General features: G+C 44.4%; 1 protein-coding gene across 1 annotated transcript in view; it reads right to left on the reverse strand.

Moving 5' to 3' along the window:
• Window positions 1–24,133, reverse strand: part of LAPTM4B (lysosomal protein transmembrane 4 beta) — a gene marked incomplete at both ends in the record, with an annotated part of 65,770 nt that overhangs the window by 21,030 nt on the left and 20,607 nt on the right. The window contains 4 exons of the mRNA XM_080693962.1: window positions 4,282–4,380; window positions 12,035–12,157; window positions 12,510–12,583; window positions 19,780–19,891. Of these exons, the coding sequence (XP_080550088.1) occupies window positions 4,282–4,380; window positions 12,035–12,157; window positions 12,510–12,583; window positions 19,780–19,891 (408 nt within the window). The remainder of the gene's footprint in view (window positions 1–4,281; window positions 4,381–12,034; window positions 12,158–12,509; window positions 12,584–19,779; window positions 19,892–24,133) is intronic.

A 24,133-nucleotide genomic window follows, 5' to 3' on the forward strand; every position in this document is an offset into this window, starting at 1 on the left:
GTAAACATTGCTTGCTTTTCTGTCTTGGGACAGAGTGAAACTGACAAATGTGTTGTTCTGGGCTCTCGGAGTACTGGTGTGGTAGTGAATTATTAGAAGAGCCAGTTTAGGTGGTGAGAGCCACTGATCCAGGAAACTGTTATGTGAAGTCACAGCACCATATCCATTAATTTAATTAAAATTTAAACAAATAATTACTGAGTCTCAAGATGAAAGGCATCAGCTTAGTTCTAAGAGGGAAATAAAAATGAAGGAATGGACCATGTTCTCAAAGTAATGCAACCTAGACAGGGCAGAAGATAAAAAATATAAATAAACACAAGTCAGGAGAAACGGCTTGTTACTGATAATCCCAGCACTGCATGGGTGGCCGAGACAGGAGGATCTCAGATTGGAGGGAGTGCTGGTAATTTAGTGAGACACTGAAATAGGGCTAATGATGTAGCTCAGAAGTAGAACCTGCTCTGGTTTCAATTCCCAGTACCAGATACAATAGTGGTGTAGTTTGGAGGTAAAATGCCCCTGGGTTCCATCTCCAGTACCGCAAAAAAAAAAAAAAAAAAAATATATATATATATATATATATACACACACACACACACACACACACACACACACACACACATATATATATAACAATAATAATCTGTATGATGCCTTTTATGAGATAATTATGACAGTGCTTGTGTTTTGCAATTACAAAAGCCACAAGGCAGAGAATTTTCTTATTTGTTACCAAACCCTACTGCTTAGAACACAGGAGGCCCTTAATAAACATAGTACCCCATTGTGTTTAGGGTACACACTCCAAGACCCACAGTGGTTATATAAAACCATGGACAGTATTGAAACCTATACTTACCCTATGTTAATTCCTACACATACACACTTCTGAAAAATTTATAAATTAGGCACAATAAAAGATTAACAACTAAAATTACAAATTCCACTACTTGAAAAGCTAAGACAGGAGGATCACAGGTTCAAGACCAGCTTCAACAACTTAGTGAGACCCTGCTTCAAATTTTTTTAAAAAAGGCCAGGCATGGTGACGTATGCTTGTAATCCCAGCATCTGGGAGGCAGGAGGATGACGGTTCAAGGACAGCCTTAGCTACTTAATGAGGCCCTTTGCAACTCAGCGAGACCTTGTTTCAAAATAAAGAATTAAAAAATAGGGCTGGGGGTGTAGCTTGGAGGTAGAACACCCCTGGGTTCCAATACCAATACCACAAAAAAAAAAAAAAAAAAGGAATACTCAGTACAAATTTTAAAAAGAGAAATATAGCTGGCCCTGGTGGTGCACGCTTGTAATCTCAGTGCTTGGGAGGCTGATACAGGAGGAGCGCACAGGTTTAAAGCCAGCCTCAGCTACTTGGTGAGGCTCTTAGCAACTTAGTGACACCTGTTTCCAAATAAAATATAAAAAATAGGTGTGGGAATATAGCCCGGAGGCAAAAAAAAAAAAAAGAGGGAGGGAGGGAGGGAGGGAGGGAGAGGGGGAGGGGGGGAGGGGGGAGGGAAAGAGAGGGAGAGGGAGAGAGAGAGAGAGAGAACACTGCAGTAAGCTGTGAGAGCTGCTCGCAGGGACACTGCCAACGCTCAGGGGCTTGGAGGCCAGGGGCAACACAGGGTGGCGACTGGATGGACAGGAAGCTAAGGGGTGTGGGACCAGCCAACCACTAAGTCCCAGAACCCAAATCTGTGCCTACTAAACTAATTCAGAGTGGTATCAAATGGCAAAAACCCAACTTAACTTTCTTCCTTCCTTTTTCTTTTTTTTTTTTTTGGGGGGGTGCAGGGTACCAGAGATTGAACCCAGGGTCCTGAGCATACTAAGCACGTGCTCTACCACTGAGCTGCACCCCAGCCCCTCAGTTGATTTCCAATGAATCGTTTTCTTCCTACTTCTCTTTATCACACTGCCTACTAAGTGACTTTTCTCCCTAAGTGTAACTTCCTTAAACTTACTGAAGCTTGACTTTTGAAGAACATGGTAATTTCATTACCAAAATAAAAGCAATGGAAGGTATTAAGATATAAAAGTTCAAAGCCTATGGACCATTTGAAAATTTCCTGCTAGCACATAAACACAGATGATAAAACAAAATTTGATTACAGTTATAATCAGATCGGCAAAGATGAAAAAGAACAAGTAGTGCCCAACTGAAGAAGGTAAGGGCGCAGTGTTTCAGTCTGACCATCTACCAACGCCTTCACTCTATGCATGCCCTGTTTTTTTTAAATTTTTTTTATTCATTTTGACACTAAAGATTGAACCCAGGGACATTCTACCTCCAAGTTACACTCCCACAGTCCTATTTTTAAATTTATTTTGTTTATTTATTTATTTATTTTGTGGTGGTGCTGGGCATGAACCCAGGGGCATTCTACCTCAAGTCACACCCCCAGCCATATTTTATTTTTATTTTGAAACAGGGTAGAAAGGCATGATGGCACACACTTGTAATCCCAGTAATTGGGAGGCGGAGACAAGAGGATCCCACAGGTACGAAGCCAGCCTCAGCTACTCAGTGAGGCTCACAGCAACTTGGTGAGACCCTGTTTCCAAAAAAATACAAAATTGGTCTGGGAGTGTAGCCCAGAGATAGAAAGCTCCTGGGTTCCATGTCTAGTACCATTAAAAAAGAAAAAAAAAGAAAGAAAAAAAGAAAAGAGAAAAGAAAAGAAAGAAAAGGTCTTGCTAAGTTGAGTCTTAATACTTGCTGAGGATGTCCTCAAATGTGTAATCCTCCTGTTTCAGCCTCCCAAGTACTGGGATCACAGGCACACACCGTAACACTCAACTTATTTTAAGAAAATATATCTTAGCCAGGCATGGTGGTGCTGAAACTGGAGGACCACAGTTTGCGAACAGTCTCAGCTACTTAATGAGACCCTCTACAATTTAGTGAGACCCTGTTTCAAAAGTAGAGAATAAGCCAGGCGTGGTGGCGCACGCTTGTAATCCCCGCACTTGGGAGGCGGAGACAGGAGGATTGCACAAGTTTGAAGCCAGCCTCGCTGGCTTAAGAGACCCTGTTTCCAAATATTAAAAATTATAAAATAGGTCTGGGAGTGTAGCCCAGAGGTAGAAGGGCTTCCAGGAAACCCAGTACCACCAAAAAAAAAAAAAAAAAGTAGAGAATAAGAAATAGGGCAGGGAGTGTAGCTCAGAGGTCAAATGCCCCTGGGTTCCATCTCCAGACCAGAGGAAAAAAGAAAGAAAAAGAAAATATATCTTAAGGAAATAAATACATAAGCATCATGGTAGCACTATTAATAAGTGAAAAAGAATACCACCACACCATCTAAAAGCTGGTTATTTATTAAATGACACTCATTTAATAAGATTGATAGATACAAATTGTGCTCTGTGTGTGCGTGTGCGCGTGTGTTTCCAGTACTGTGAATTGAACCCAGGGGCATTCTACCTTTAAGCTACACCCCCAGTCCTATTTTTTATTCTTTGTTTTTTTTTGAGGTATTGGGAATGGAACCCTAGGGTATTCTACCTCCAAACTATACCCCCAGCCCCATTTTTATATTCTTTATTTTGAAACAGGGCCTAAGTTGCAGAGGGCCTCACTAAGTAGCTGAGGCTGGCAGCAAATGTGTAATTCTTCTGTCTCAGCCTCCCAAGTACTAGGATTATAAGCATGCACCACCATGCCCAGCTAGAACACGTTATATTTTAAAATAATCCAAAAGCCGGGCATGGTGGCACACGCTTGTAATCCCCGCACTTGGGAGACTAAGAAAGGAGGATCGCACAAGTTTGAAGCCAGCCTCAGCTACTTAGTGAGGCTCTCAGTGCTTAGTGAGACCCTGTTTCCAAATAAATAGATGTGGGAGTATAGCTCGGAGGTAGAAAGCCTCTGGGTTCCACCCCCAGTACCACCAAAAAATAAAATAAAATGATCCCAAAAGCCTATTATGTGAACATTATAATGCATATTGCAGTATCATTATGTAAACTATGTATGTGGCCCAGTGTGGTGGCGCACTTATAATTCCAGTACTTGGGAGGCTAAGATAAGAGGATCGTAGGTTCAAAGCTAGCCTCAACAACTTAGCAAGACTCTCAGCAACCTAGTGAGACCCCCTTTCCAAATAAGAAATGGAACTGGGCAGGGGGTATAGCTTGGAGGGTAGAATGCCTCTGGGTTCAATCCCTAGTGCCCCTAAATATATGATATTATATAAGTATATTCTCGTCTGAACACTTGGAATAATTCTTGATTGGTAACATTAACACCATAAATAAAATCTTTATGCTCACCTTAAATGTCAAGATAATGCTGATAAACAGAAGAATAATAAGGACCAAACAGGTAGGATTCACCGACATGATGTCATCTTTGTAGGGAAAATTAGGAGGCTGCAAAAGAAAGGGTCCCATTAGTACATCCCATTAATCATTCAAAGTACATTCCTTAGACAGGAATTCAGATGTGCTCATCAGAAACCAACAAGCAAACCAGGCATGGTGGCGTGTGCTTGTAATCCCAGCATCCAAGGCTGAGACAGGAGGGTTGTGGTTCACAGCCAGCCTCAGCTACTTTTGTGAGGTCCTTTGCAACTCAGTGAGACCTCGTTTCAAAATAAAGAATAAAAAGCAGGGATGGGGGTGTAGCTCGAAGGTAGAATGCCCCTGGGTTCCATCCCCAGTACTGCTTAAAAAAAAAAAAAAAAAAGAAAAGAAATCAACAGGCTAAAATAGACAATTATTATTTAGGACCAATACAAATGTCTCATCTACCTCTACTCGTGGTGGCGCGTGCTTGTAACCCCAGTATTTGGGAAGCTGAGACAGGAGGATCACAAGTTTGAGAACAGCTTCAGGAGGCACTCAGACTTCTGCCAACCTAGCAAGACCTTGTTTCAAAATAAAAATAGGATATATTTTTATTTTTAAAATAAAAATGAGGTGTAGCTCAGAGGTAGAATGTTCCTGGGTTCAATCCTCAGTACCACATGCACACAAAAGGCTACAGACAGTATTAGGACAGGCCAGTCTGTTCATGATTCAGACAAAAATTCCAGAAAAGGAAAATTAAAGAAGAGTCAGGAGTGAAACCTAACATTACTTTGCTGCCCTCCTCCTATAAAATGTAGAGGTCAGGGTCTATACCCAGGGATCATTTATACACCTCTTGTATTTGGATTTTCTGCAAGTTCTGGACATTTTAAAGGACATGCGCACAGCACAGCAAAAAGAAACCTATTAAAATGGGGTCTTCAAGCCTGGCGTGGTGGTCTTCAAGCCTGGCGTAGTGGCACACGCTTGTAATTCTAGCATTTGGGAGCCCGAGACAGGAGGATGGCGGTTTGCAGACAGCCTCAACTACTTAGTGGTGTCCTTTGCAACTCAGTGAGACCCTGTTTCAAAATAAAGAATAAAAAATATGGCTGGGGGTGTAGCTCAGAGGTAGAATGCCCCTGGGTTCCATCCCCAGTGCCACAAAAATAAAATTAATAGGGTCTTCTCAAAAATAAAATAAGACCCTGGGCAGGTGGGCAGGCGCCCCCCCCTCCACCCGGAAGGACCCCGGGCCCCCGACCCTGGGCAGGTGGGCAGGCGCTGGCAGGGCTCCCCTAGGCGACCCCCCTCTCCACCCAGAAGGACCCTGTAAAAAAGGAAAAGAAAAAGAAAAAAGAAAAATATCGGAGGGGGGTCAAGGAGGTGGTGGATGCCAGGATACTGGAGATGTAGACAAAACTTATCCAAAATGAACTGGAATTATTGGAAAAATTCCCCGCTAAGGAGGACTGCTTCTTCTCTACATTGTTAAGAATCTTGGACATCACCTGTAAGGAGAAAGACTTTAGTGGAGACCAAGGAGAAAGGCAGTGCTGAAAGCGGTCTCCGTGTTGGCAGTGGAGAATTGTATTCAGGAGAAGCAGAAATCGGAGCCTACCAACCTTATTTATTTATTTATTTTTTTTTTGTGGAGAAATTACACCAAAGGTTGAATGCTACCGTCGCACATGCTTAGGAAGATTGGACAACATTCAGAGTGAAAAGAGAGCTTGGGAAAGATTTGAAATGGTGGAGGCAGTGGCAATGGCAGTGGCTAGTACTCAGGGGAGGCAGAGATCTGATACATTACACCTGGAACTTTTGAAGTAATGACCCCAGAGGCAGAATGCTACCTACCACCACGCACCCTCGAGAATGTGGGACAAATAGTTGGGCGAAGAAGGTGCTCAGATTAGAGCCTGCCGAGAGGTGAGGCTGGTGACGGACACAGCAAAGCTGGGATCGGAGCCTGCCGTGAGGCAAGGCCGGTGCTGGGGCCTCCGAGACTGGGATCGGAGCCTGCCGAGGTGTTAGGCAAGTGCTGGGGCCAACAGCCGGCATCAGAGCCTTCCGTGAGGCAAAGCCGTTATTGAGGCCTCCGAGGCCGGGATTGGAGCCTGCTGAGGGGTTAGGCTGGTGCTGGAGCCAGCAAGGCTGGGATCGGAGCCTGCCGCAAGGCAAGGCCGATGCTGGGGCCAGCGAGGCCAGGATCGGAGCCTGCTGAGGGGTTAGGCCAGTGCCGGGGCCACTGGCCGGCGTCGGAGTCTTCCGTGAGGCAAAGCCGCTATTGAGGCCTCTGAGGCCGGGATCAGAGCCTTCCGTGAGGCAAAGCTGCTATTGAGGCCTCTGAGGCCGGGATCAGAGCCTGCCGAGGGTTAGGCCAGTGCTGGGGCCAGTGAGGCTGGGATCGGAGTCTGCCGTGAGGCAAGGCCGGTGCTGGGGCCTCCGAGGCCAGGATCGGAGCCTGCCGAGAGGTTAGGCCGGTGCTGGGGCCAATGGCTGGCATCGGAGCCTTCCGTGAGGCAAGGCCGTTATTGAGGCCTCTGAGGCCGGGATCGGAGCCTGCCGAGGGGTTAGGCCAGTACCGGGGCCACTGGCTGGCATCGGAGCCTTCCGTGAGGCAAAGCCACTATTGAGGCCTCTAAGGCCGGGATCAGAGCCTGCCGAGGGGTTAGGCCGGTGCTGGGGCCAGCGAGGCCGGGATCGGAGCCTGCTGAGGGGTCAGGCCAGTGCTGGGGCCAGCGAGGCCGGGATCGGAGCCTGCTGTGAGGCAAGCCATTACTGAGGCCACCGAGGCTGGGATCGGAGCCTGCCGAGGGGTTAGGCCAGTGCCGGGGCCAGCGTGGCCGGGATCGGAGCCTGCCGTGAGGCAAGGACGGTGCTGGGGCCTCCGAGGCCGGGATCGGAGCCTGCCGAGGGGTTAGGTCGGTGCTGGGGCCAACAGCCAGCATCGGAGCCTTCCATGAGGCAAGGCCACTATTGAGGCCTTTGAGGCTGGGATCGGAGCCTGCCGAGGGGTTAGGCTGGTGCTGGGGCCAGCGAGGCTGGGATCGGAGCCTGCCGCAAGGCAAGGCCGATGCTGGGGCCTCCGAGGCCGGGACCAGAGCCTGCTGAGGGGTTAGGCCGGTGCCGGGGCCACTGGCCGGCATCGGAGCCTTCCGTGAGGCAAAGCCGCTATTGAGGCCTCTGAGGCCGGGATCGGAGCCTGCCGAGGGGTTAGGTCAGTGTTGGGGCCAGCGAGGCCAGAACCGGGGCCTCCCATGAGGCAAGGCTGCTGCTTGAGCCAGCGAGGTCTGATCAGTCCACCGGGTAGCCAGGCCACAACTGGGGCTGTCAAGAGTGGGATCGGTATTTGCAATGCGGCATGCACAGAGAAATATCACAGAAAATTAAAACCAGATGCTTCCCCTAATCAGCAATAACTAGAAGGAAACGGGCAACAGGAAGTGATCGAGCTATAGAAAGGGCCCTATAGTGAAGCAATTAAGGTGACCAATCAGAGGGTATGGAATAGGGGAGGATGGAGCCTCTTTAAAAAGCAGGAGGTACGAGTCGGGCGTGGTGGCGCACGCTTGTAATCCCCGCACTTGGGAGGCAGAGACAGGAGGATCGTGCAGGTTCGAAGTCAGCCGCGCTGGCTTAAAAGACCCTGTTTCTAAAAATAAAAAAGTATAAAATAGGTCTGGGAGTGTAGCCCCGAGGTAGATGGGCTTCTAGGAACCCCAGTACCACCAAAAAAAAAAAAAAAAAAAAAAAAAAAAGCAGGAGGTACATAAACATATGTATCAAAGTTAATCACCAAACAAGCATGGGATCGAGGGAGGGGGAGGGAATGGGATGGGAGCTGGATGAGGGCTAATTGGATGATGTGTGCTTGTATATTCTCTTAAGTCTTATATTCCAATGTGATGTATGATTACAATGCACCAATAAAAATAAATTTAAAAAAATAAAATAAAATAAAATGGTGTCTTCTTTATATGTAATGTTTTTGTTGTTACTTATTCCCAGAAAGCAGATTATCTTCTAATAATGGGAATTTCCAGCATTAAAAAAAGAAAATAAAAAAAGAAAACCTGTGCCTGGGGGTGCAGTTCAGTGGTAGAGCTCTTACACAGCTTTCATGTGACCTTGGGTTTGATTCCCAGTACCACATAGGGGGTAAAAAAAGGAAAGAAAAGCTCTACCATCTGACCACACTGTTGCACCACCGGGTCAAAGGAAACCTTGCCAGAGGATCAAAGTCCGCCTGGTTGGTGGGAGCAACAGGGCATCTGCTCAGCGCCTCAGTGATGGCCAGGGCAGGTGTGTGTGGCCACATCACCTTTCACCTCTTCTCAATACCAAGTGTTTAGATTTTGCATGAGCAGTACTGAGTTTCAAATGTTAGAGAAAAAGATGAAGAAAACCAGTGCCTGTCCCTGTTCCTTGGGATGAATAGCAGGTAATGGTTTTCAGATCTTTCATCCTGGGCCAAATACCTAAGAAATAAAATCAAAGTCTGTGTGTGTGTGTGTGTGTGTGTGTGTGTGTGTGTGTGTGTGTGTGTGTGATCAACTCATAAAACTAGTGTTTTTCCTTGGAGACTGTAAGGATTTTTTTTTTTTTTAAGTAGTAAACTTGGGTGGTAGGAGTAACTGGATGTTACTCCCAAGACCAACAAGAAATCATACAGTTTCTGTGGCTTATTAAAGGAAGGGATTAGAGTGGAAGTACGTGACCCCTTTCCCTAATGATCATGAACTCTTCCCCAAGAAAAGTGGACGTAGTTTCTATGCCGAGTTGAGATCTATAAAAGGCAGACATCACTTATTCCAACTGTTTGAAATTCTCCACATATACAGATAAACAGAACAGGCATTAGAATTAAGTGAAGGCTCAGATAACAGCCTCTCCCAAACCACTCTATCTCAATCTGCCAACAAGAGTCTCTAACAAGAGAACTACAACATGCCCATCCCTGCCGCCTCTTACGCACTGGTGATGATGTGTGTGTGGATCCCGCTGATCTCTCAGTAGGACACATAGAAGATATTCACTTGTGTAATTTGGTTTGTAATTATAAATAAAAGTAGACACTGAGTTTTTTTTAACTCACAATATAATTACAGTCAACATTTCCAGTATTATCATTATGCTACTGGTGGCTCTAAAGTAAACGAGGGAGACATGGAATGCCGTGGAGCACAGTGGGAAGTCTAAGAGACGTTCAGCCCTCTCTACACTGTGGGAAGTCTAGGAGACGCTCAGCCCTCTCTACACTGGTCTGCACACTAGGCTTTATGTTCCTCATCAATCCCAGAGTGCATGGGATATAGCACCCAGTCCTTAATCACCACCACCTGTCCCTCGATCCCATTTCCTCCTCACTCTAGGATGATTTTAGGAGCCCAGCACCAGATCATCATCATGAAGTAAAAATAATCCTTCGGCAGAGTGAGTCCTGTAACCTGCTTATCGTATATAACCCCTCACTCAGGAACACTCAGCTGTACACCAGAGGTAATAGATGAAATTAGCACATGGCAACTTTTCTTGCCACTAATGCTCAACCACCACCCAGACCAGTTTTCTAAAATGAAAGGGAGCAATTAGTAATGAGAATGGTAACCTCAACAATGACAACACATTTTGTGGTATGGGGATTGAACCCAGGGACATTCTGCCTCTGAGCTACATCCCTAGCTCTTTTCACTTATTAAAGAGTCTTGCTAATTTACTGTGCTCTGGCTTTGAACCTGAGATCCTCCTGCCTCAGCCTCCCAAGTACTAGAATTACAGGTGTGAGCCACTAGCTTAATACCTGCTCATCACAAAAGACATTTAATAGAAAACTAGTTCCCAAATTATACTTGGGGAAGAAAAGTGTTTGTGGTCAAACAAGTTTGGGGGCTGGTACATAGTAGAGTTCCATTTCTCCCATGTTACAGCAGAGCTATCTTCTGCTGACACTTGGCTCAGAAAAGATTATTAGCAGAGCCGGTCATGGTGGAGCACTGAGTTTCAAAATAAAAATAAAAAGATCTGGGGGTGTAGTTCAATGGTATAAGCATCCCTGTATTCAAGCCCCAGCCCGTCCCCCCAAAAAGTAAGATTATTAGCAACTAGATTATAATTTAGGTAGGCATATCAATTGCCACCATCATTGCCACCAACTTATCTGTCTCAGGCTCAGGGAGGTTATGATTAAAAAAAAAAAAAAACAATCCTAAGAAACCAAAAGAGCTTTCTCTTTAAGAGAAAAATTTTAAATCCCTGATCAAGTTGGGCATGGTGGCCCACACCTGTAATTCTGGTGTTACGGTTTTGAAACATAAGGTGGGTTCTTTTCCTGGATTCAAACAGATCAGAAAAACTGAACTAACAGCTGGGTTGTAGCCTAAACAAGTCTTATAAAGCAAGAAGGAAGAGGAGACAGAAAAGCAGTATGTGTTGGACAGACACACTTGAGAGTCCAAACATGGAGCGCTCCCTCCTTCCAGACCCCTGCCCTTAAATATAGTCTCTGGCTGTATTCTCTTATTGGCATTACCACGTCAACCGAGATAGCAACTCATTTTCTCAGGCAGGTGGTGTAAGCTTGCCTCCAGACAGTCCACTTACAGAGTGCAGGTGTCGATGATCTCTCCCTATTTCTGCTGTATCAGTTGCCCACCAATTATGGGTGCTTTGAAGGAACATATGGATTTTACATTCTGCATCCCAAAGAAAAGAGAGACAGGGACACTGACTGCAGCCAGTGCAGCTGAGTGTAGTCTTCAAAGGCAAGGCATAAGGCTGGTGCTGTCCTTACAGTTTAACAAGTGCCAGGCAGAGCTATGTGCTACTTCAGGGCTTCTAATTATTTCTACATTCTTAAGGCTCTAATTGCCTTTACATTCCTCCTACTATGGGTTAACACAGGAAGAAGTTCTGAAGTGTACCAGGCAAAGCTGCAGTTTTTTCCTGCCTGTTTGTACAGCGCCTATCTCTGGCTGCCTGTAACATTTTTATTGGGAATCAATACCAGGGCAATTTCCCAATACCGGAATATTAGTACCTGAATGCATAAATTACACAGGAGACAGGAGGATCACAGGTTCAAGGCCAACATCAACAATTTAGCCAGAGATTCTCAGCAACCTAGTGAGACCATTTCAAAATAAAAATTTTTTTGCCGGTGTGGTAGCGCACACTTGTAATCCCAGCATTTGGGAGGCTGAGACCAGAGGATCACGGTTCGCAGACAGCCTCAGCTACTTAGTGAGGCCCTCTTTAACTCAATGAGATGGTGTTTCAAAATAAAGAATAAAAAATAGGGCAGGGGGTGTAGCTCGGAGGTCAAATGGGTTCCATCCCCAGATCAGCAAAAACAAACAAACAAACAAATAAATAAAAAGGGGGTTAGGGGCATAAGCTAAGAGGTAGAAATCCTTAGGTTCAATCACCAGTACCACAAAGAAAAGAAATCTGTAATCAGCAATCCTAGAACTTGAGGGGCTGAGACAGGAAGATTGTAGGTTTGCAGCCAGCTTCAGCAACTTAGCAAGACTCTGTCTCAAAAATAAATAATAAAATAGGGCTCAAGGTGTAGCTCAGAGGCAGAATGCCTCTGAGTTCAATCTCTAATACCACACACACACACACACACACACACACACACACACACACACACTACTCTATATCTGTATTTGTGTCCCTCACTTAACCAGTGTTCCCCCAGGACAAGCACTGTCACGGGGAGGCCACATACCAGCTGGTGTATGTACTCCTGAATAGAGTTTGGGTAAACCAGCACAGTCACCGCAACCAAGGTGTTGAGGGCGAAATCGAAGATCTGGTAACAGAAGAACGGGATGATCCAGGCAGCGTGTTGCTAAACATAAGAGAAAAGAGCATGATAGTGTGTCCAGGATGACAAAACATTCTGCTGAGCTCAAAAACATCTTTTATTAATCTGAAGGGAAATGGAGGAATTGAAATGCATACAGTCAGGTCATGAGGGCAACGTGCATGCCAAATAACAGCGGCCAACAGACACAGCTCAGCAGAATGCCTGGGATTTGATATGGGTTTTATTGATGTTCTTAGTACCATGTGATATTAACACAAGATTTAAACTTCCATAGATTCTTCACAGAACTGGGAATACTGGCTTCATACTTATGGGTACACATACAAATCACATGTATAGGGGAAAGGTCCAGTATCTTATTATGGCAGCTTACCTTGTATGCTCCATAAGTAGCCATTGCACATATCAGGATCATGAGAAGAGAAATCGCAATCGCAATGCACATGTCTGCCAAGGGTTAAAAGAAAGACATCAGTAGTCGATCTACCTTTCAAACATTTTTTGAGTCTCTCCTTAACAGCATTTTGTTTGTAGACCAAATATAAGTGGATACTTTATGCAACCCAAACTGTCCATGTTCTCATGGAATCTGAGTAGATGCTGGCTAATGAAAGTAAGGTACCCCTTAGCTGGCTGCGGTGGCGCACGCTTGTAATAACAACATTGGGAGGCTGAGACTGGAGATCACGGTTTGCAGCCAGCCTCAGCTAGTGAGGCCCTTTGCAATCAGTGAGACCATGTTTCAGAATAAAGAAAAAAAGGGGGGTGTGGCTTGGAGGTAGAATGCCCCTTGGTTCCATCCCCAGCTGAGGTTGGCTACAAACCTGCTATCCTCCTGTCTCAGCCTCCCAAGTACTGGGATTGCAAGCACGCACCACCTCACCTAGCAAGACTCTTAGGAAGAAATCAGTTGATGATGGTCGTGAGAACATCAGAAGATGAGGCCTTGCAAAAGAAGTCACACTTACCACTTGCACATCTTCTAGTTTATTTTTTTTCTGTCATGTTTACTTTTCCCTCTTGTAAGGGAAGAAGTACTACAAAGAAACTTCAGGTATGCCTCACAGTAATCTTGTGGAGTCAAGGAGGAGAATAAACTTAAATGCATTTTACATGTAAAATCATTTTTTTATTTTTTGGTGATACTGGGGATGGAATCCTTCTATCTCCAGGCTATATTCCCAGACCTATTTTTATATTTTTTTTATTTGGAAACAGGGTCTCTTAAGCCAGCGAGGCTGGCTTTGAACCTGCATGATTCTCTTGTCTCTACCTCCCAAGCGTGGGGATTACAAGTGTGCACCACCATGCCCAGCTAAAATCGTTTTTTAAAAGAATATAAAACTCAAGAGAAATTAAAAAGTTAAAATAAAAGGAAAGCCTTAAGGTATGTTACTACCACTCACAATGTGTCATGGTTAGATATAAAAAGGCCCAAAGAGCTCCCATATTAAGCTCAGGGTTGATAAAGTCATGAGACTTGCAACCTCATGAGTGGATAATTCCACTGTAATGAATTTATCTGGGTGGAAACCTAGTATGGTAGGGCGTGGCTAGAGAAGATGGGTCTCTGAGGGGTGTGGCCCAGGGTCTGTGCTTGTATCTTGGATTCCCCTGGTTTGTGCGTGCGCTTTCTCCCCCCACCTAGCACACGCTCCCTCTCCCTCCCTCTCTCTTTTGTGTTCTCCCTCTCCCTGCTTCCTGCCACCATGCCCCTAGATCTATGGTCCTTGACCTTAGATGGACTGAACCCCTAAATAACTCAGGGAAATCCTGAGCAATTAAGTTACATGGTCAGCCTTTGGACTATAGCAGTGAGAACTCTAAGATACAATGAGATATCATAAAAATGTTAATTTGTAATGAGAAAATTTATTCTATAAATAATTCTACCAACCACATTGAACAGACTGAATACATTCCAAGCACATATAATAGCTTAGGAAGACCCAAAGTATAAATCAAATAAAAACACAAAGCAGATACATAAAATGGGCTAATATACCTTCTATCTCTAGCAACCTAGGCACCTGTCCATTTTTTTTTTTTTCCCCTTTGGTGGTACTGGGGGTGGAACCCAGGGGTGTTTTACCTCCAGGCTATGATCCCAGACCGATTTTCTATTTTATTTGGAAATAGGGTCTCACTAAGTTGCTATGAGCCTTACTAAGTAGTTGAGGCTGGCTTCGAACCTGTGGGATCCTCCTGTCTCAGCCTCCCAAGCGCTGGGATTATAAACATGCGCCACCATGCCCAGCCTGTCCATCCCTTTGAAGTAATGTAGACATGGTAACTTGAAGAGTAACCATGAAAAGATAAAACTCATTCTCTGTAATCATGCCAAAGACAAATGAGCAAGTGTTCCTAAAAGCAAATCTTCGCAATCTTCTAACAGTTCTGGCCAGTGACAGGACCATACTCTGCACAGTAGCTCCTCCACCCAACATCAGAACACAATGACCTCACAGTGTTTCCTAAATTAAATTCCTATCTTAATAATGAAATTCTAATTTGAAAAAGATCCTAAGAACGCTATACCACTAGCCACAAAAGGCGTAATTAGAAAATGTTTCCTGATACTCAATTAGTCTTTAAAAAGAAATAAGTGTATAAAAGCTACCTCAATGCCTTTGTTCAAATAGTCTACTTCTAATTCTACTTTCTCTTCTTACTTGGATTTGTTAACTTCTCATAAAACTTTTAGCTACATTTCAATGAGCTAATTAATGTTCCACATCTTAAACATTCTTACATCTAGATTTTCCCTAATTTCTGCCACATTTTAGGCACTGCAGTGCATGGGGTCCACTGTCCCATAAAGTACAGAGAGCCGAGTTCACAACAGTCAAAGCCCAGGGGGGAAACAAGAAACCCAGGTTCAAGTCCCTGAAGTAAGGCCCTACATTTGGAGGCTGAATGTATAAAGAATGAGTAACAAACACTGATTCGGTTTCCCTCAAACATAAGAATCTCATGGACCTTTCTTTTGTGTTTGTCTAACTTTCTCTACTGAAATATAAAGTTTATACAGAATTTTCTTTTGTGACTTGATAATTTATAACTTTATGTTTAAACTCAAAATTTATTTCATGAATACACAATAGGCATAGCCTAAGATAAACACAAGTGTGGCTGCAAAACTAAGAGTACATAGTCTGTTTTCAAGAAGCTTCGCCTGGACAAGAAGAGAGAAAGTTCAGAAGATAAATGAAGGGAGGAGAGCTCGGAGGAGACATAATTTTCCGCTGAGGCTGGCCTTAAACCTGCGATCCTCCTGCCTCAACCTCTAAGAAATTTTTTATAACATAAACCAATTACTTATAAATTTGAAATTTACCTGTAAATTTTGTGTTACCATGTATTAATATATCTTATTGCTAATATTTCTAGAACAGAAATGTTAAAGGCCTAGATTTAAAGGAGAACGGGAGACTAGAGTCACATTCTGGCACAGCACGTGTCCCAGGGCGCCAGAGACATTGGAGAGAATGTGCTGGTTTTACTCATGGGTGGGGGCCATCAGTACCCCCATCGGTGCCCAGGTAAGAATTATGCCCTAACTCGGGCTCCAGAAAGCTTGGGCTGGCCATACCTGCCATAGTATATTGTAAATCCTTTTTATAGAATAAAATGTTAAAAAATATATGTCAAAAGAATTCCCTTTACTGCCTTTATCCCAGTAGATTCTCCTATATGTCCCTTTTTTTGTTTTGTTTTGTTGTATTGAGGGTAGAACCCAGGGGCTTTTCTACCTCCAGGCTATACTCCCAGACCTATTTTATACTTTATTTGGAAACAGGATCTCACTAAGTTGCTGAGAGGCTCACTAAGTAACTGAGGCTGGCTTTGAACCTGTGTGATCCTGTCTCAGCCTCCAAGCGCTGGGATTGCAAGCGTGCTCCACCATGCCCGGCCTATATGTCCTATTTTAATGAAGTAGGAATTTGACTTCTTCCAACAAATCACATAGAAAGTGGGATAAATTCCTTGTCTTTCTGGATATAATCTTCAGGTAGCAAAGCTGGGCATGGTGGTGCACACTTATAATCCCCCTGCTTGCACAGGTTCGAAGCCAGCCTCAGCTACTTAGTGAGGCTCTCAGCAACTTAAGTGAGACCCTGTTTCCAAATAAAAATACAAAATAGGGCTGGGAGTATAGCCCAGAGGTAGAAAGCTCCTGGGTTCCACCCCCAGTACCACCAAAAAAAAAAAAAAAAAAAAAAAAAAAAATCTTCAGCTGTTGGTATTCAAAAAGGCAGCAACATAAAATTGTTATATTAAGTTGCATAATTCTCAAGCATATTTTAAAACAATGATACCAATCTCACAGACTATTTAATTCTATCCAAATGAGTAAAATATTTAAAATTTTGTCCAATATGATAACCTTTGACGTACAAGCTTATTAAAGGAGATGAAAACATATAGAAAGGAAAGAAGTTTAAAAAAATTAATTGAAGTGTATATCTACTCTTCCGTATCTTCTCAACCATGTGAATTATTATTATTATTATTTTTTTCCTGGTGGTACTGGGGTTCCTGGAAGCCCTTCTATATCCGGGGTACACTCCCAGATCTATTTTTTTAAGTTTTGGAAACAGGGTCTCTTGAGCCAGCATGGCTGGCTTCGAACCTGCGCGATCCTCCTGTCTCCGCCTCCCAAGCGCAGGGATTACAAGTGTGCGCCACCACGCCCGGCATTCAACCATGTGAATTAAATGAGAGACTGTCTTAAAAGTAATTATAAACTATTTAATCTTTTCAAATATATGAAATATGAGATAAACCTCAAATGCACTGGATTAATATCCAGGACATTACAAAATAATTACTATTTTAAAATCTTAAGCACCAGCAAGACTCTGAAGGGAACTAAATTAAGCCTATCCCGTCAGAGAGTCAATCCCCAGTTTACTCTCTGGCAGCCAGAGCAAGGAATGTAGTGTTAATCATTCGACACAGTGGTATCATTTAAAATTTCTTCCTCTAACTCAATTATCTTAGAAAAAAAAAATCCTCCTCCTGGAAACAGTGCAAGAGAATATATTTTTAAATATCAAACGTTCTTTTTGTGGCTCCGATAGTCTTTAAACACGGGAAGAAAAGCAGAGAGGTTATTTTAATATTAATGGAGCTTATTATCCATGTCTGAATGAATTCATAAGGGTAATGGAGTTATTCAGAATAGAGAGTGTAAGAAATATTACAGCAAACGCCGTATCTTTGGGTGGCAAGGTCCCAAGTCGCTGCCGCTGACTGCTTAATCCTTGCTTTCAGACAATGGCAGTAGAAGATATGATGGGGAGGCTGAGACAGAAGGTTTGAGGCCAGCCTCAGCAAATAAGAAAATAAAATAGGGCTGCGGGTGTAGTCAGAGGTAGAATGCCCCTGGTTCCATCCCATAAAGAAGGAAGGAAGGAAGGAAGGAAGGAAGGAAGGAAGGAAGGAAGGAAGGAAGGAAGGAAGGAAAAGAAATAGTGTTTCACAAAGCGACCAAGTACAGGCCTTGAAGCTGTGATCCTCCTGTCTCAGGCTTCCAAGTACTGGGATTTCAGGAGGGCACAGTTAAAGTGAGCACAACTAACACGTAACATGGCAGGGTCAGGAGACAAAGGCTTCTGGCTTCAGAGTCTCTCCTAACCAAGGATGCTTAGCTAAGTCATTAAGCCACACCTTGATCCCCCGGCGCCCAGGAATGTGTGCACCTCCTGACCCCAGACTTTCTCATTTCAGTGAAGGCTTAGCCACAAACAGAATCTTTTTTTCCTTTTATGTGTAGTCATTCCAACGTTCCCAACCCCTCTCTCAAAAATCTATCTTTGTACCTTAAACCACACTCTCTCCCTCCTATGCCTTCCAGCCCCTTATCCAAACCCAGATAAAGTTCCCTAGAACCAGTGAGAAGTAAATTTGCGGGATGTTCCGTGTGGGGTTCTGTACAGCACCACCCCTCAGCTAGTTAGGACCTAGCGTGAATGCGTATCCAGGGCTGTGAATGCGTGTCCAGGCTCAGGTTGTAGGCATCTTGAGCTGGAGGCCTCCTCCCCTTCCTACAACCCATCTGTGGCCCACTTACGGGAAAAAGGCCCCAAATTCAACAAATAAGCCAGCAAGTCTCTAGAATGAAGAGTGAGCACCTCCTGGAACAAAGGCAACTATTGAAACACTCAGAACACAGTGAGATACAAGCTCTCCTGTTAACCTTCCTTCTTGCCAGTGAAGACTCCTTCTCCCACAATAGACCAAGGGCAATTAATGTGTGTACGTGATACTGGGGGTGGAACAGCAGGGGCATCATTCTACCTCTGAGCGACACCCCCAGCTCTATGTTTTTATTCTTTATTTTGAAAGAGGGTCTCACTGATTTGCAAAGGGCCTCACTAAGTAGCTGAGGCTGGCTTTGAACCTGCACAACCCTCCTGTCTCAGCCTCCCAAATGCTGGGATTACAAGTGTGTGCCACCACCCCCGGTTCAGGGGTAAAAATTTGAAAATGGATTAAGCCATTGTAAGATGGAAATTTTTAGATCTTGTTTAGACTCTTACACTCAAAACAGAGACAGAATATGGGCAGCCCGTAAGTATTTGTTGATTTAATTTGCAATGATGGAAAGAAAAGCAAGTTAAAGGGTCAGCTCAAATGGACCTGTGAATCAATATTCAAGATCTAAGAGAGCTGGGCACAGTGACACACACCTATTATCTGGCGGCACACGCCTATAATCCAAGTACTTGGGAGGCTGAGAAAAGAGGACTACAGGTACAAAGCCAGCCTCAGCAACTTTATGTTGTTCGCAACAACTTAGCAAAACCCCCATTTCCAAATAAAAAATAAAATGGGGAGGGTAGCCTGGAGGTAAAGGCCCCTGGGTTCCATCCTCAGTACCATCATTAAAAAAAAAAAATAAAATCTGCCAGACATGGTGGTGCACGCTTATAATCCCGGCGCTTGGGAGGTTGAGACAGGAGGATCGTACAGGTTCAAAGCCAGCCTCAGCAACTTAGTGAGGCTCTCAGCAACTTAGTGAGACCCTGTTTCCAAATAAAGTATAAAATAGATCTGGGAGTATAGCCCGGAGGTAGAAAGCCTCTGGGTTCACCCCCAGTACCACCCAAAAAAAAAAAAAAAAAAAAAAAACTAAACTGGGCGTGGTGGCGCACACTTGTAATCCCAGCATTTGGGAGGCTGAGACCTGAGGATCGCGGTTCGTGGACAGCCTCAGCTACTTGGTGAGACCCTCCGCAACTCAGTGAGACCCTGTTTCAAAATAAAGAATAAAAAATTGGGCAGGGGGTGTAGCTCGGAGGTCAAATGCCTCTGGTTTTCATTCCCAGACCTGCCAAAAAAAAAAAAAATCTAATAGGAAGGATGAAGAACCAACTTCCCTGCTCTTAAAAATCCCAACATAGCCGGGCCTGGTGGCGCACGCTTGTAATCCCCGCACTTGGAAGGCAGAGACAGAAGGATCACGCAGGTTCGAAGCCAGCCTAGCTGGCTTAAGAGACCCTGTTTCCAAATAAATATATATGTATAAATAGGTTTGGGAGTGTAGCCTGGAGGTAGAAGGGCTTCCAGGAACCCCAGTACCACACACACACAAAAAAAAATCCCAACTATCTACAAGTGTTATCTGATGTACTTACTGGCATCATCCATGAACTCGAAGTCCCCTCCTATTTCAGAGCCTGAGAAATGGTACTGATCCGGATCAGCCAGGGCACTCAGCAAAATCATCAGTACCACGGCATTGATGATCTGCAAGTGGAAAGCAAAATGTTAGGAACCAGAGACACTGCTCGAGGTACAGCCTGCAGCAATTACAGGGAGTTCAACTTCAGCACGCTCCACGCTCAACATCCCGCTTCTCTAGCTGCAGAAGCAGCAGAAGAGGGCACAAGGCTCAGCGCAGAGGACAGCAGCGTTTCACCTGGCTCCCCTGGCCCCAGCAAGTGGTGTTGCTGGAGAGCACAAAACTCGCCAGCGAGCCAAGCACGCGCTAATGAGCTAACGGTAACCACACAAGTTTTACCAGGTGACCAAACAGCAGGATCAAACCATGGCTTTGACCCTCCAGGAATCATTTTCAAGGAAGGAACATGAAGCCTTTTTTTGTTTTGGAGGTCTGGGGATGGAACCAAGGAGCGTTCTACCTACAAGCTATACCCCCTGCCCTATTTTTTATTCTGTATTTTGAAACAGGTTTTCACTAAGTTGCACAGGGCCTAAGTAGCTGAGGCTGTCCACGAACCACGATCCTCTGGTCTCAGCCTCCCAAATGCTGGGATTACAAGCATGCGCCACCACGCCCAGCAATGGGAAGCTTTCTGCCAGAGCCCAGATCCCGACTCCTACAGCGGCAGCCGGAACTCCCACCTAGCCAAGACCCACACTTGTTTCCTGGCTCCTCCAAGCCCACTGTGCTGGGCTCATCCAAAGAAAGTCCACTTCCCCAACAGCTCCTACCTCTGCTCCTCCTTGTCTGTTCCCTAACCTTCAAAAAATACTATCATCATTAATAAATAAAAATGAACAACTCTCATGCACCATGCTAAGCATTTTATATGGATTCTCTCTTAAACTCTGCAGCAACCTAATAAACTAAGTGTTAAGCATGTGCAGTGGTGCATGCCTGTGGTCCCAGCTCCAGCAGGAGGATGTCAAATCCCAGGCCAGCCTGGGCAATTTAGTGATAGTCCCTGTCTCAAAACAAAATTAGAAAGAAAAAAAAAAAAAAAAAAGAACCAGTCGGGCGTGGTGGTACATGATTGTAATCCCAGCGCTTGGGAGGCTGAGACAGGAGAATTACACAGGTTCAAAGCCAGCCTCAGCTACTTAGTGAGACCCTATTTCCAAATAAAATAGAAAATGGGTCTGGGAGTACAGCCTGGAGGTAGAAAAGCCCCTGGGTGGGTTCCACCCCCAGTACCACACACACAACAAAAAGGTCCCATTCTTTCTTTCTTAGATATTTGATAGCTTTCCCTTGGTTTTCTGTTTCATTTTTGCAGTGCTGGAGAGTAAACTCGGGCATTCTAACTGAGCTACAACCCCAGCCCTATCTTTTTTATTTAGAAACAGGGCCTGACTAAGTTGCCGAGGATGGCTTCGTACCTGCCACCTCCAGCTGCTTTCCCAATTTTTATGATTTATATTTACTATATCTCTCTAAGACACTGGTTGAAACACTAATCATAAATAAAAGTATTTTTATGTCACTTGGGGGTGGGGGGAAATAACACTGCCCAAGCCAGGCCTGGTGGTGCACGCTTGTAATCCCAGTACTTGGGAGGCTGAGACAGAAGGATGGCGGGTTCACAGCCAGCCTCAGCTACTTATTGAGGCCTTCCACGACTTAGGAAGACCCTGATTCAAAATAAGGAATAAAAAATAGGGCTGAGGGTATAGCTTGGAGGTAAAAGTGCCCTGGGGTCCATCCCCAGCACTGGGAAAAAAAAAAAAAAAATCCAGAATTGACCTCAGAAGTCTCCTTTTCATCCATGCCACTGGATCATCTCTGGGCACACGTTTCACTCATCCCGCACCAACTGCAATGTCCTGACTACTGAGCCTCTCTATTCCTATCTCCTTTATTCTTCCTAAATGTGCTTGTTGAGGAATATCTGTGTACTAACTCTGATGGGGCCTAGGGAGCAAGCATTCTAAAGTTTAGGTGAGGAACAGACTGAAACAGGGTTATTTCTTTTTCCATAAATTCAGGAACTTATGATCGAGCTGTTTTCCTTTTCTCAGAAATGGAGAAAAGATGAGTAACCTTCACACATACAGAAAAGGCCTTTTACTAATAACATTAACTAAAGGCATAGCTTACTATAAAGTCATATTTAGAGATGCCTAAAGAATCCAGGTGTGATGGCACACACTTGTAATCCCAGCATTTGGGAAGCTGAGACAGGAGGACTGCAGGTTCGTGGCCAGTCTCAGCTACTTAGGTGAGTCTGTTTGCTACTCAGTGAGACCTTGTTTCAAAATAAAGAATAAAAAATAGGGTTGGGGTGTACCCTGGAGCTAGAATGCCCCTGGGTTGCATCCCAGTACTGCAAGGAGGAGGAGGAGGGGAAGGGGGAGGGAGAGGGGGAGGGGGAAGAAAGGAAGGAAGGAAGGAAGGCAGGCAGGCAGGCAGGCAGGCCGGCCTTAAAAAAAAGAGGTTCATGTTGAGTCAGGTTAGTTGGGAAAACATCCTCCCCCTAGCCAGTGGTGTACGCTTGTAATCCCAGCATTTGGGAGGCTGAGACTGGAGGATCACGGTTCACAGACAGCCTCAGCTACTTAGTGAGGCTCTCTGCAACTCAGTGAGACCTTGTTTCAAAATAAAGAATAAAAAACTGGGTAGGGGGTGTAGCTCAGAGGTCAAATGCTTCTGGGTTCTATCCCCAGACCAGCAAAAAAAAAAAAAAAAAAAAAAAAAAAAAAAAAAAAAATCCTCCCCAAACTTATTTTAAAATGGTAATTCCAAGGAGTTATTTTAGATTGTTGCAGGATTTGGAATTTTCCTTCTTTTATTTTCCAAATTGCCTAATACAATTTGATTGGGTTTTGGAAAAAAATCTATATATAGTAATGACAATAACAACAGAGTGCACACTTATTATGACTACTTTAAATAGATACTATAAGTATGTGGTTAAACTTTTGTGTGTGTGGTAATGGAGGTGGAACCCAGGGGCTTTCTACCTCCAGGCTATACTTCCAGGACCTATTTTATATTTTATTTGGAAACAGGACCAAACTAAGTTGCTGAAAGCCTCACTAAGTAGCTGCGGCTGGCTTCGAACCTGCCCAATCCTCTGTCTCCGCCTCCCAAATGCTGGGATTACAAGTGTGTGTCACCACGCCCAGCTCAAATCACTTTAAACTAGCAAGCTCCACTTGAAGAAAACCATTCAGAATTATTCGTGTAAGGCCTAAAGGTACAGGCTAGCCCCAAGCTGGAACCATGGTGCGTAGCAAAGACATTACCTGAAGAACTGTCAAGTTTTCTTGGCATTTCATTCTCTCTGTACTCTTATCTTTGAAAAAGAACTGAAATCACACGGAATTTCATAGAAATGTGCTTTGAGGAACACAAATTTGTTCCCATGGGTGAAGCACATGCTACAGGTAAAGCTCTGAAGGAGGAGAGTGGGAAGAGATGGACGGGAGGGAGTTCATGCTCTGTGAATCTGGCTAAGAAAATACGGCCAGGCTTAGGGACTCTGAAGAACTACTCACAGATTGGATTTTAAGAGTAGCAAAAATCTAACGGAAAATACTACAGAAGGGAAGAATGTTCCCTGACCAGAGTAAATGAGTAAATACTAGTATCACTCAGGCTGGGGACTGGTATATGTAGAGGCCACTCACCGTAGTTTCCTTGCCTACCTCTTCGTAAGAGCTCTTGGCAGGTCTTCCAAGCCAGCACCATGCAGCTGCTATCCCGCCCTCCTCTGGCTTACTCATCCTACCGGTTACCAATTGCCTACAATGTATCAGGCACTTTGCTAGGTGCTTAGGAAGGACTCCCCAGGACTCTGAAATAAGGGTAGCACCCAAGTAACACAAAGTGTAAAACAGTAAGAACGATGACCAGAGTTCAGAGAAAGAAAGTAACAGGAGAAAACATAATGGAAGCAAGGGCTGGAGCAGGTGACGGGGATAGTAAGGCCGGGAAGATAAGCAGGATTTGGAAAGACCTGGAAAGGCACAGATATGAGTACTGCTAGCTGGGCGTGGTGGTACAGGCCTGTAATCCCAGTACCTGAGTCTGAAGGGCAGCCTCAGCAAAGAGTGAGATCACATAAGGGGACACTGTTCCAAAATTTAAAAAAACAGTAAGATAGGGATAGGAGTATATCTCAGAGACAGAATGCCTCTGGGTTCAATCCCCAGCACCACACACACACACACAAAAAAAAAAACACAGAAAAGAGTGATTCCATGCATAAACTGAGCCACAAGAAGAGGCCTGGAAAATAGCAAGTAGATCTCCATCAAGAAAAC

Source organism: Muscardinus avellanarius (genome assembly GCF_963383645.1).
Source record: "Muscardinus avellanarius genome assembly, chromosome: 4".
NCBI classification, from domain to species: domain Eukaryota; kingdom Metazoa; phylum Chordata; class Mammalia; order Rodentia; family Gliridae; genus Muscardinus; species Muscardinus avellanarius.